General features: G+C 32.9%; 1 protein-coding gene across 1 annotated transcript; it reads left to right on the plus strand.

Annotated features, from left to right (window-relative positions):
* The first annotated feature begins 468 nt into the window (after positions 1-468).
* On the plus strand, positions 469-4,950 carry LOC122587151 (calmodulin-binding protein 60 A-like). The gene is made up of 7 exons (XM_043759240.1): positions 469-781; positions 877-955; positions 1,793-1,845; positions 1,940-2,430; positions 3,084-3,244; positions 3,807-4,013; positions 4,134-4,950. Exons 1-7 carry the CDS (start codon positions 696-698, stop codon positions 4,719-4,721), a joined length of 1,665 nt encoding a protein of 554 aa, XP_043615175.1. The 5' UTR covers positions 469-695; the 3' UTR covers positions 4,722-4,950.
* The last annotated feature ends 8,784 nt before the right edge of the window (positions 4,951-13,734 follow it).

Below are 13,734 nucleotides of genomic sequence, written 5' to 3' on the forward strand. Positions count from 1 at the left end.
ATATTATATCATATTAATATGAGTAATGATCAATCTTCCTAATTGTTTAGCCTAAAAATCCTCATAAATAATAAGATTGTGACATACGGATTACATGTATTAACGAATGGATATATTAAAAGAATTTTTAAGAAGATTGGTTAGAAGGATTTATCATTTTCCTATTAATATACGAGTATTACTCGTCGCCGGTATTACATTAGTCGTCGTGGCGACACCACTAGAAAATTGAAAACAAAATGGACAGGGAATATTAAGAAACGTATTGTGGGGTTTGTGTCCCCGCCTAATCCTAAACTTCTAGCTTCTATACACATAGCAAAACAACTTAAGTTAGTGCATCATCATCATCCGATAGACCATTCTCTTCTTCTTTTTTTTTTTAAAAACGCGGTTTCGCGGGTCCCACCTTTTGTTTTCGTCCACATCCTATTCGTCTTTAATTTTTTTTTTTAATCTTTTTTGCTGTTAGACTGATTTCTGTCGTCACCGTTAGTTTCCGCCAAACACCAGCAAAACAAATTTATTTCAAAAATCAGGTCATGATCTGACACCCACCCACACACACTGACTTTATGTTAGTCATTATTAATTACCGATTCATCCACGTCATCATATAGTTTTACTAAAATAAATTACAAACTGGGTGGTGTTTGAATTGAAGTAAGAAATATTTTATTTTTATTATTATTATCATGTCGCAAAAGAAGAAAGAATCGCCACCGCCGGAACAGCCTTCCTGCTCGTCTCCTGGCCGTCGTAAACTTCCTACTTTTAGAAGGTATATTACTATTTGTATATTTTTATTTTAATTTTGGCGGTGAGTATATTTCTTTTTAGGTTTGTAATTTTTTAATTTATTTTTATTGGCAACAGTGTGGTGCTTGAGGTTATGAATTTCAGAAAGTTTAACAAGTACGTGGAGCCGATTCTGGAGCCCTTAGTTCGTAAAGTTGTACGTCCAATTTATAAATATAAATATATATATATCAATAGATTCTTTGTTTCCGTCTTACTTATCTTTTTTTGAGTATCCTGCAGGCCGGGTTTGTCCACTTTCAATAAGGACAGGGTTATACTTCCATTCGAGTCCGTTATATAAATAAATCATTACAAGTTAGAAACGAACAATTACTTAATGACCACGAGCACCTCTCGCGGTTAATTAAGTTGTTAAAGATGTATGCATTGCATTCAATACTGGTATTAATTGGTTAGATGCATATATATGCAGTCAAATAAGTTCCTAGATATATAGTGAGAAATACAACCAGATTTGACTATCATAATTCTTCTAAACTAACATCAATGTTGGATGCCTGACCGACCGACCGACAGACATTGGAATTTAGATAGTCAATGTGGTCTATATAAATTGAATTCCTGGTATCAACGTTATTAATGAATACTGCTTTCTACATTTAGGCGAGGTCCCTACAACTATTAAGTTGTCCTTAAGACAAAATGGAGATACGATGTTAACAACATACATGTCATCAATATGATATTATATTTCTGAACAAGCCTATGGCAACTACCAAACTTGACATTGCATGTTGTTCATAGAGATTGTAACTACCAATATAGTGTGTGTGTGTGTGTGTATTTAGTCATTTCCTTATATCAACAATAATAATGTTACCCAATCCTGCCATAAGCGGGGTATTCTTGTGGTAACTTCTGATGGCTGCTCTTGATTTTCTCTTTCTACGTTGTATTTTTCCTTGCCTGTACCGAGTTAACCCAAACATTGTAGAACTTGCATTTTTTGCTGATGATATTTAGTGTGTAGGTGAAAGAGGAAGTTCAATCAGCTATGGAAAGACATATAGCTGCCATGAACTGGTAAGGTGTATGATTCTGCTTGATGGATGTATTGTTATATTTTATACATAGTTGATAACCATGGTTAAGGCCAATATATATGCTCTCTTCATAGGGATTATAGAAACGAGAAGGACTCTTTGATTCCAAGAAGGCTGCAGTTACAGTTCTTAAGTAGTCTGGCTCTCCCAGTTTTTACCGGAACCAGAATTGAAGGAGGGGACTGTAATACATTAAAAGTAGCTTTGATTGATGCTTATACTGGAAAAACAGTTTCATCCGGACCTGAATCATCAGCAACAGTTGAAATAGTGGTTCTTGAGGGAGATTTTGATAGCAATGAGGGAGACAGTTGGACACTTGAAGATTTTAACTATAATGTTGTCAGAGAGAGACAAGGGAAGAAGCCTCTTCTTACTGGGAATGCACAATTGAATCTCAGTGATGGTATTGGTCTTGTGGGGGATCTTTCCTTTACAGATAATTCCAGTTGGACAAGGAGCCGCAAGTTCAGGTTGGGAGCACGAGTATTAGATATAGGTGATGGAGATAGAGTGAGAGAAGCAAAGTCAGAATCATTCGTTGTCAGGGATCATCGTGGCGAATGTGAGTATGTGATGAACTTTTGTATTATGGGTATGAGCAGGGGTTCTTGTCAAATTTTACTGTGTTTAGAGGTGGCGATTTCAACCCTTTATTTGTTAATTTGTGAACTTGGATTATGTTTAATCTCTAACGGGTCAAATAGGTAAAACAAAAGGATAAATCTTAAACGGAAACGGGTTCAGTGGGTTAAAAGTTGCCCAAAGTCTACTATTAATGCTAACGACCTTCTAAGTTATGCCATTCAAAAAACTAGATTATAATTGTTCTTACTGAGAAAAACATATTTTGACCCTGTGACCCAATTCCCTGCCCTTGTGCCATCAAACATACCAATCATGCTGGTCATATTTGTGATTTTTACCTAGCAGTGCTTAGTAAATAGCTTTATCTCGTTTCACATATCTGAACATATAACTTTTGCAAACTGCTAGATGTTTGAGGCTTTCAGCTAATTCCAATTTCCTTCTGTTTTATTAATTATAACACAGATGGTTGCTTATTTTGTTCAACAGTTTTGACATTTGTCCATGCATTCATTTTTGGCTATGAATGTCGGATGTCATACAGGGGGATGAGATGATAATTCTTAATTTTGTCTTGTCCTACTATTTTAGTAGATTTTCTCATTGAAGTTTCACCTTTTTGGTTTCCAGTGTACAAGAAGCACCACCCACCATATCTGTCTGATGAGGTATGGCGACTGGAAAAAATTGGGAAAGAGGGAGCTTTCCATAAGCGGTTGAATAAGGAAAAGATAAAAACGGTGAAAGATTTCTTGGCTCTTTCCTACTTGGACCCGCCGAAGCTTCGAACTGTAAGATATGCACTCGTGAAATTTCAACTAACAAATTTAGTATTTTTCAAACTATTAAAAGGTGTTCGTTCTGCATTGAATATCTTGAATTTACATGCACATTCTATACATGCATCACCATGGATCTCTTGTATCTTGATGCTAAACGATTGATGTTTCTGTTCATGTGTGAACTATGAACTCCAAAACCTGGAGGTGGAAATATCAACCCATCAGCCGAGGGTTAGACGACCAAAGTTATAAAGCTAAACGAAAAATAGAACTAGGTCAAAATGGGAAACTGGGAATGGTTGAATGAACCTAACTGATTGAAACTCATAGATGGCCCAAAATGTATATTAATGCTTAGGACCTCCTGAATTATTAGTAAATCTTTATATCTACTTGCACAGGTTTTACAATTGTATTTATACATATTCTTACATTTCCCAGAATTGGACATAGCAGTGTTGGTCTAAGTATCTATAGTGCCTTGTTTTGCCCTATTCTCCAACCCACTCATTGTGCTACACTCATCTAAACTGTTTCATTATCTGTCTTCATTGTTTATTGGACGCTGCAGATCCTTGGCTCTGGCATGTCTACTAAAATGTGGGATGTCACAGTGGATCATGCTAGGAGATGTGTGATTGATGATAAGAAGTTGTATTTGTACTGTCCTTCATCTCTCAACGGAGATGGCGTTGTATTTAATGTTGTGGGCCAAGTTCTTGGACTTCTTTCTAACCGCAAGTACGTTGTTGCTGATAAGCTTTCAGAAGTTCAAAGGGTGAGCTTGTAAATGACTAGAATATCAGTTAATGTTGTCTATTTTTAAATAGCCTTTTTGCTCACTATCCCTTAGTTCTTTAATATGATTCACTAACGTCTATACCAAATGTGTTTTAAGGCTGAAGCACATAAATTTGTGATATCTGCCTTTCAACATTCAGAGAAAATTGTTTCCTATGATGATGAAGCGTCTCTTAGAACGGGTACCTGCTCTATCTCTGAAGATATATACCCTTTAAACTCTCAAATGGTTACCAGAGATCCAGATGACAGAAAAAGAAAAACTTCCCATAAGAAAGGCCGATTTGATTACCCACAGATGAGTGCATTGTCTCCAGATGTTAATGTAATGCCAACCATCTATCCGATGGGAGATGTCGATAGCTTAGATGAATATGGGTTAAATAGCATGGTATCTGATGATCTCAGATTTGATCATAATCAATCATTGGACTTGCATTGCCAAGTGCCCGACACCTTGATCTGTGACTCAGAAGTTTTACAGAGTCATGACCAGGATATGCAGTATTTTGGTACATCTTCACAGGTGGACATGCAGTGTGCAGTTGATGGGTTTTTCTTTCCCCATTCTGCCATTGGTAAAGCTCAGAGGAGATGGAAGATTGTGTTTAGTGTCTTAAAATGGCTCTCTCTGATGTTAGAGATACGTGAGAGAGATATCATCAAGTTCACAAAGCCAGGATGAAATCAAAGGTTCTTGCGCAATTGCTGCCCGATTTAAACATTGTGTGCAGTTTTAGATTGTAAAATTGTTGAAATAATTTGGTTAAGGTGTGCATAAAAACAGGTAGTTTGTAAGATGAGTTGCTAGGGGCTTGGCGACTGAAAATAAATAAAGTTTGTATCGCATGGTTCATTATTAGTAAAACCCGAGCCAGACTGATATGCATGGATCATGGCTAATCTCGACCCCACTTCCTTGTATCTGTAAGTGTTAACATCTTTTGGCTTGATTAGTAGAACCTGCAAGGCTGCATGTGACATATATATTGGGGTTCTAGTTTTGCTTGGGGGGTGTCAACAGTTCAAGTTGTTAGGCAGATCGTTGTATTAACTATATCTTGATATACCGTTTTTCTTAAATAACTTTTGTTAATTAGGAAGTAGCGCTATATGTTAGTTATGGCTGAAACCCATCTCATACTCAGAACATTAATGAAAGATAAATGATTTATTTTGTTGTCAACCTTAAGAAAAGAAGTTTCAGACCTTCTTATTGGCAAGTGCAGTTTTCTTTTGGAGCTCGTAAACGCCATTTTGCTAGAAATGTATTTGTTTTTATCCATGTGGTTAAAATGCTGGAAAATGCCTTATAGTTCATGGATATAAGGTACTACATGCATTACAATGGCGTTAACCAGAGTTCAATTTTAGTTGTAATATCAAACGGCTGGTACAATCTCTTGGTTTGAAGTTGATTTCGTTATTATTCAGCATTGATGCTATAATGTTTGCGATTGAAAAGTTTCAAATGAAGACATGTAATGGTTAACAAGTGACATGTTGAGATTAAATTAAGCAATTAAAGATTTAAAGATATAAATGGGCTAAGATTTCTTTAAGTTATACTGACTAGTCAAGTTCCTTTACCCCTCAAGTTATTTTTTAGGGGATTTTCACCCGTAAGGTGTGATGATACTCTATAATATTGGACATTAGGCTATATTTGAATATGTCCGCACGTTGTATATAATTCAACAAAGGGCCCGTTTTTTTTTTTTTTTCAATGCTGAATGTATTAAGTGGTTGAATGTATAAATAATGTCTGAATGTATTAAGTAAAAAATAGGTAACTAATGGTTATTTTTGTTTATTAAATTAAAAAAAAATGAAATTCGACTGAATGTATTAAGTTCTTAATTATTAAGTTTATTAAGCAAAAAAAGAACGGGACCTTCTTGTAGATTTCTAAAACATCCGCCTCGATCATATTCCCTTGATTAGCCGGAAATGGTCATAAAAAGTATGCCCCCAATAAGTGGCCGGCCTTAGCGTGGACTTGTAAAGTTTGTAAAAGCCAAGCGGTAGAGGTTTCAATTAAAACTTTTTTCTTAACATTCCAGGCTTCCAGTTATCTTCTAGTTTAATATCAGTACGCATAGAAAATAATTATATATATTTTAATGTCTTTAATTTCAACATAACCCCAAAAGTAAAATCAATTACTCTCGTTACAACGGAACTTAGTTTCAATCACTTTATCTACGAAATTTACAAGATGGCGAAATCTTCTAAAGGTACAAAAGCAGTTAATGGAATTTTTTGAATTTCAAAATCGTGAAAGTCCATAACAATCATCCACAACAACATTTTACAATTTGAAGGTGAATATTTTGTCCTTGCCAATTAGTAATTGTATTATGGTAAAAAAAAAAAAAACAAAGCTTATTCGAGGACTGCAAGCAGGTAGTTTCCGTGAACTTTCATTAGACTTTTGAATGGTTGTCTAACGTCGACAATGATGATGTACGCTCTCAGCCAGGACCTGTCACACGAAAGAATAGTAACACGTTACGACACGAAGGCTGTCCGTAACGAAGGCTTCCGCAGTAAGGTAAAAAGGATAAGAATTATTCCCCTATAATTTCGGGATTTGCTCTTATCACTTGCAACCAATAATTAAGGAAATAATATTCTTGGCCTAAGACTTAGGGAAACCCTAAAGAGGCTTAACTTTCTCTCCAAGATAAATTCTCCTATAAAAGGAGATTCATAAGACCTCACGAAGGCATCATTCATTCATTCTTACTCATTCATAAACTCTATCAAACAGATCAGAGCACATCTAAAGCATAATAGCACGATCTTAATCGGCTAACAATCAAATCATAATTGATTGACGTAAAGAGATTCACTCTACCTTTGGGGAATCGCCAACAAACAACCAAAAACACCCATCATCTCCCTTCTAAACCTAACCTCGGTTTGGTGTACAAACAGACAAACATTAATTTAATTTAAAATTTAATATATCACCATTCATCAAAGATTAATAACATCAAAGGGTTCAAGAATATGGGTAAACATTCAACAAGATATTCTTTCAAATATATACACATATATATACTAGTGTTCAGGTCCGTCCATTGGACGGGTAGTCTCAAGTTATATATATAAATCTTATACTAACTATAAAACAAAAAGTGTATGACCAACATCACAACTTAATAAAGACGAAAGCTAAAGAATAAATATATGAAAATTAACTCCATATAAATATTGATTCCACTTTATCTTTTATTTCAACTTTAGTTAAATAAAATGAGAAACAAAAAGTGTATGACCAATATCACAACTTAATCAATACGAAAGCTGAAGAAGAAACATATGAAAATTAACTTCATATAAATATTGATTTCATTTTACCATTTTTTTTCCAACTTTAGTTAAAAGAGAAACAAAAAGTGTATGACTAATATCACAACTTAATCAATACGAAAGCTAAAGAAGAAACATATGAAAATTAACTCCATTTATACATTGATTTCAGTTTACTTTTTTTTTCAACTTTAGTTAAATAAAAAGAGAAACAAAAAACCTTTTTGGTAGTCGATCGTAGATTCTTATTTTTGCCGTAGGTTTTTTTAATAATAGAGATATTTTTTATAAGATTTTTTTTTATTAAAGATCTGTCATGTTTTTTTAAATATATATATTAAAAAATAAAGGATTAATAAGGATGAAGTATTAGACTAAAGGATGGGGATTAGGGGTGCCAAATGTACCCCCAACCTCCTCTTTTAGTTATATATATATATATGTCTCATCCAATAAGAACACTTTAAGAATGAGAACAAATAAAAACAGATCTGGGCCTTATATTATATAATCCAACGGTTAATAAATTTAATGGATTTTTCAATTTAAATATTTAGTCAAAAGGGCAAAACTGGAAAGAAAGGTTACGGTTTCTATACAATCAGTTTAACAAATAAAAATCAGTTTTTTCACATTTAGTTCTTCATGAGAGACAAACATGAAACACTACTAACTATACATCTGTTTAATAATTTTTTGACTGAAGTATGATTAGTAGACTTCCATAAAATTTGATGCACTTTTTATTTTTTTTTTCATCCATATCTCAAATTTGTTAACTAAAATCAAATATCTAACTTAATTCTGTTTTCATATCCCGGGATTTACAAAGCATCTGTTTGCTTTTATTCACTTGACTTCTTTTTTATCTTTTATTTTTAATATCACATTAAGTATCTTATTTTTTATGCATCCTCGCGTTAATATTACATCTTGGAGTTGTGTTAATTATGCATCCTATTTTTATTAATTTGTGCATCCTAAAATCATATTTTGTGCATCCTGAATCTATAAAATCAAATTATTTCATCCACATGCTTATATTGTATCTCCAAATTTTTTTTTCCATCCATTTTTCATTAATTGTGCATCCAGTAACTTAATTGTTGTTTGTGCATCCACTCATGTTAAAAATGAATTGTATTTTTTTACAAATTTAATCTATCATTAAAGAGGATGAAACAACTAATAATATGAATATTGTTATTTAGAAAATTGATGTGCTTAATTTAATTGCAATCCAATATAATTGAGATAGGAAGTTTTTTTGACACGTACAAGCACTAACTATAAGAGGTCATTACAATTTCAAATTAATAGAAAAATAAAGTTTAAAAAAAATCCATCCCATGTTAAAATTCATCTTTTACCCCCTGTTATTACCGTTCTTATTTTAAACATGTTCTCACCAGAAAGTTACCTATATATATATAATTGACAAGATGGGTACCCGCGCAATACGGCGGTGGTGGCGGCAACAAGTGATGCTAGTGGCGGTGGTGGTAATGATGTGTTTATTAATCTAAAAGTAATTGACGTAAATGGTAGTATAGTTATTTTATGGTTAAGAGATGTATTTTTTGTAAATAACTTTATTAAGAATATTATAGAGATATTAGGTGAAAATATTTAAATTAATTATTAAAGGAGATAGATAGTTTGGATAAATATGTGTGTAAAATATTTTAGGGATATATTGGGTAAATTTAGTGTGTGAGTTAGGAATGTGTTGAAAATTAAGGGTATTTTGGATATTTTAAAGGTAGAGAATTGGAAAGGGGGGAGTAGTTTGTTTATTAATATAGTATAGATAACTTAGTCATCTGTGACTAAGGTAGTGTTTGTTTGAGACTTACAAAATTCAGTTATAGCTTAATCAAAAATACTTAATTCATTAAGTCAACAAAAGTGTTTATTTTTTTGACTTAATAAATAAAACAACTGTATTGACTTAATTCATATAAACATTATTTATTCATTCAGTCATTTTGTCAATTCAGTCACTTAATAGTTAAAAAAATAAACATGACCTAACCCTTAATAAATATTTCCTGAGCAAGTTTAAATATAATTGATTACTTTTTTTGTCTCACATTTATTGTTCACGTTACTTCATTAGTTTTATGTTTTTACCTTAGTTTTGTCTAAAAATGTCAATTTAGTATTACATATAGAGATGAAAAAGATTATTTTTCTTAACTGTCAAACTTTATATTATTTTATTAAAAGACAGAAAAAAATGAAAGACCGTTAACAAGATGCCGAAATTTTACAATAAAAGACTTGGACTAGTAATCCAAGTAGACCACGAACAATTAAAAGCTTACATCGATTTGACAACTAAAAAATAAGATAATAATACAATCAAATTAAACACCTCGTGCATACTCGGTTGAGATGAAAAGGGCTTATTACAAGACAAGTTTTGAATTAATCACAATATCTTAATCTTTACCTTTTTTTTATGGATAATAATAGCAAGACTGAGAGGACATATAATTTAGTAAGAAAATACTAAAAGAGATGTAATTTAACATATTTGTGTAGGAGATGAAGGAAGAGAAGTAAAGAACAAGACTTTTTTAGTAACCTTTTCTTCACCCTTCAATGATTTGGAGAGGTATTATATATAATTTTTTGAACATATTATATTATCATTGAATAAGGTTTAAAAAGGTCAATAAAATCAAAAGTTGAGTCATTAACGCTAAAACCCCGCTTTTTATATCTTTCAAGCTCGTTTTTGGGCTTTAGCTTCGACTCTATTGAAACTCAAGTCACGAAACAATTCTGAGCAATTAAAACAAAATAAAAAAGTTATTAAAATAAACAATTCTGAGCAATTAAGTCAAGAGACGTGCGAATGTACAATTGTTTTGTTTTGTTGAAATGTTAGCAAAGGATTTGAAGTTTGTTGGAAACTTGGAATAAAGTCATAACACTTGAGAATATACAAAAATTACTCCGTACAAAGACGGAACAAGAATTTTACATTGAGGACCTCAATCATTTTTTCCTTGATAGTTGTATACAATATAATATAAAAGATATAAATATTTAATAAGATGTTAGTAAATTAATTTTTTTTTATTACGATAGTTTACTTTTATTGGCTCATTTTAAAGGTTTTACTTGCACTATAATGACAAAAAAATTAAACATTTATAGATTGGAAATGGTTTGGTTCAAAAAGACCTTTGTACTAGTCTGTTATGAGGGTGGACGGAGCGTATAGGCACCCAACCGGTACCGGTTTAAACACCGTTCTGACCCTCCGATACCGGTAGGGTGGGGAGCGTTTTGAGGAGGACGGTGCCGGTTGTGGTGCCTATGTTATTCGACCGTTATGCAATTAAAAAAAAAGAGATAAATAGGCCCCACATGCAACAATAACTTTTCTCTTCTTCTTCTTTCTTTTTCTTTTCACACTTGTTGTTCTTTATTTTTTCCCCCACCATTTCATTCTTTCTTTCATTCTTTCCTTTTTCTCATAACACCACACATATGGACCTAAGGGAAATCAAGATGACGATGCAAGCTCACATGCTCAACGATGACAAACACCGATATGAGGTAAACACCATTATTCAGAGTGTATCAGACGAGAAGACGACTTACCAAGTTGAAATCAACCGAATTGAATCTTCTGATCGGCCTCGAAACACTGCCGAAGCTCAGTATGTTGTATATCTTCAACAGAAAATTGACTGGCTGAACCAAATTATTTTTCAGCTTACCGCTGCCTCTTCCACTTTCACATCTACACTTGACCACACGTTATTCACGCAAGACAATGTCGGTGGTGGTCAGCATGTAGACTACGATTCTGACCCGGAGGAGGAGTACGTATCTCGTCAACCAAGCGTTGTATTGGGTCTCCTGAACCGTATCGGTACATTCATCGTAACGACGACGACGACCGTACTGTGGACTTTGACTATTCCGAGTGTTAGGTTTATGTAATGTTTTTAAAAATATTGTATTAGCTTGGTGTTTTAGCTTAATATTGTATTAGTTTTAATTTAATAAGTAAAAAGTTTTAGTTATTATTTTAAATAAATTAAGTAGAAATAAAGGGTGGGGAGGACGCGGGGAGGGGTGGCGAGACGCTCCTAGCATTAGGGAGAGGGCGGGGAGGAGAAGAAAAATTTGGGAGGGGAGGGGTGACGAGGTGCTCCCCCCACCCTGAGGTAGCCTTGCAATGGAAAGCATGAACGGTTGACGAGGGCTAAACACCCTTCAGTCCCCCTACTAACTTCGCCCCTAACTCCTTGTATAGATGATATGAAAGATACTGTAGTAGACATGCTTTACAAGTTTGAATCACCTGTTTTCATTATATAATTTTTCTAACGGCGTTTCCACAATAAATTTATTTAAGCCAATTTAGTTACACTTATGTATTATGCATGTTGCATGTTACTTATTTTCATACACATAAACTTTAGAACACGAACCATGAAAACTTTTTGTTTTATCAGTCGTTTCCTGATTCGATCCTGGATCCTCCATTCTTTATGTTTTAATTCAAAAGGATATATGTGAAACCGGTATGATGCTCTGTCATACCATTTGTATTTAACTACTTTAATTGTTGTTATAAAAGTCAACCGGATGTCTAATCCCGTTTATCCAAAAAAAATTCAAAAGGACATAAGACATTTAAATATTACGTCATATGTGACGTCTAAAACTTTTAGAAAAAACTTTAAGTTACATTAATAGATAGATAGATAGAGCATGCCGTATGTTTTGGGTAATCATATGAAAGACTTCACTTGAATAACGAACTATGTGTGAAGCCGACATGAGGAAGCTTCTTAAACACCATATATGTTTTGATAACCTATGGCTTTTCAAAGTAATGTAATATTGTGGAGCACTTATTTGAAACATACTAGTAATACTTTTTTGGTAAATTTTGCTAACTATATACAGCCTAAAAGCTGTTATCATAATACATAATTATACTAGTATTAATACTCGTATGCGTTGCACGGTTGGCTCATGATTATTTATATTCAGATTTTATTTTTATTTATAACATGTAATCAGGTTAAAGAAAAATACAAAGTCTAAATCCATGAGTCTAAATTTAATAGATTCAATAATATGCTTTTAGCCAGCTCATACATATAACCTAAAACTTCATAAGATTAAAAACATTGAGAATATAAAAAACAACATCATTATGATGAAAGAATAACTCTTCAAACCCGAATCAATTAACTTTAAATACTATAACAAAATAATAATAGTTATAATGACAACAACAATAATCAATATATCAAGACTAATTAGAATAACCAAGAAAAGGGATTAAGCTTATAAATAATATGATTCATAATAGCTTCGTAATAGGTGGCAAATGATTCATGATAACCGTAAAAAAGTAATAAATTATTGTTGCTCATAAATCCTAATATAGAAATCCTATAATCATACGTATATCACTATTATTATTAAAATATACATGAATTGATTAACATATGAATATCCTAGTTAGATACGAATATAGATAGAGATTAAAATAAGGAATTTACTAAATAGGTTTTTTTTTAATAAATCTGACTAAAAGCATACTTGTCGCTGTAATATAATGACACGTATCGATTAAAAGTCGTTATTTATGTATTTTATTGGTAGATTCTCTATATTAAAAGTCGTTATTTAAAATTTTATGATAATAAATACGATTATTTATGTATGTTAATGACATCTTATACAAAAACCTTACTTTTTATCTTCATGTTTTATGTGGATAACAATAACATAATAAGTAAAAGGGATCATGAAATGCTTTTAATACTCTGTATCATTTATTTAGAAATTTTTTGATGTATTTGATTTTACTAATATGATCTCTATGTGTTGTAACGAATACGATTGACAAAATGATGGGATGTCTCTCACATCTTAATTTTTTATTTAAATAAAAATTATAAATATAAAACAGTTATTTACTTTCCTAACAAATACAATATTAAAATATCAATACGTGAAGTATTTCCTATCACAAAAAAATTTAAAAGAAAAGATGGAAACGTAAAATGAGATCGATCTAATAGCAAGCCACTCACGCGCTGGGTCGGTAGTAGAAACCTGTTTAGTTGTTTATATACTAGCGTTGTACCCGCGCGATGCAGCGGGGAATAAGAAAAAAACGCCGGTGGTTTGATGGTGGTTTGTGGGGCGGCGGCGATGAAAAAGAAAAAAAATAAGCCGGCGGCAGTGGATGGTTGTTTGATGGTGGTTTTTGGAGCGGTGGTGGATGGTGTTTATGGGGGATAGCGTACATAGAAGGTGGATTGCGGCGGTGGATGGTGGTATTTGGGGCGGTGGTGGATGGTGTTTATGGGGGAAGAAAATCAGAGAAGGGG

Source organism: Erigeron canadensis, chromosome 2 (genome assembly GCF_010389155.1).
Source record: "Erigeron canadensis isolate Cc75 chromosome 2, C_canadensis_v1, whole genome shotgun sequence".
Taxonomy (NCBI): Eukaryota; Viridiplantae; Streptophyta; class Magnoliopsida; order Asterales; family Asteraceae; genus Erigeron; species Erigeron canadensis.

Bases quoted from the DNA above. Each gene is read 5' to 3' on its own strand.
- LOC122587151 (XM_043759240.1), top strand. From the start codon at position 696: ATGTCGCAAAAGAAGAAAGAATCGCCACCGCCGGAACAGCCTTCCTGC. The intron at 1,846-1,939 runs GTAAGGTGTATG...CTCTCTTCATAG, and splicing joins CATATAGCTGCCATGAACTG to GGATTATAGAAACGAGAAGG. The intron at 4,014-4,133 runs GTGAGCTTGTAA...ATGTGTTTTAAG, and splicing joins AGCTTTCAGAAGTTCAAAGG to GCTGAAGCACATAAATTTGT.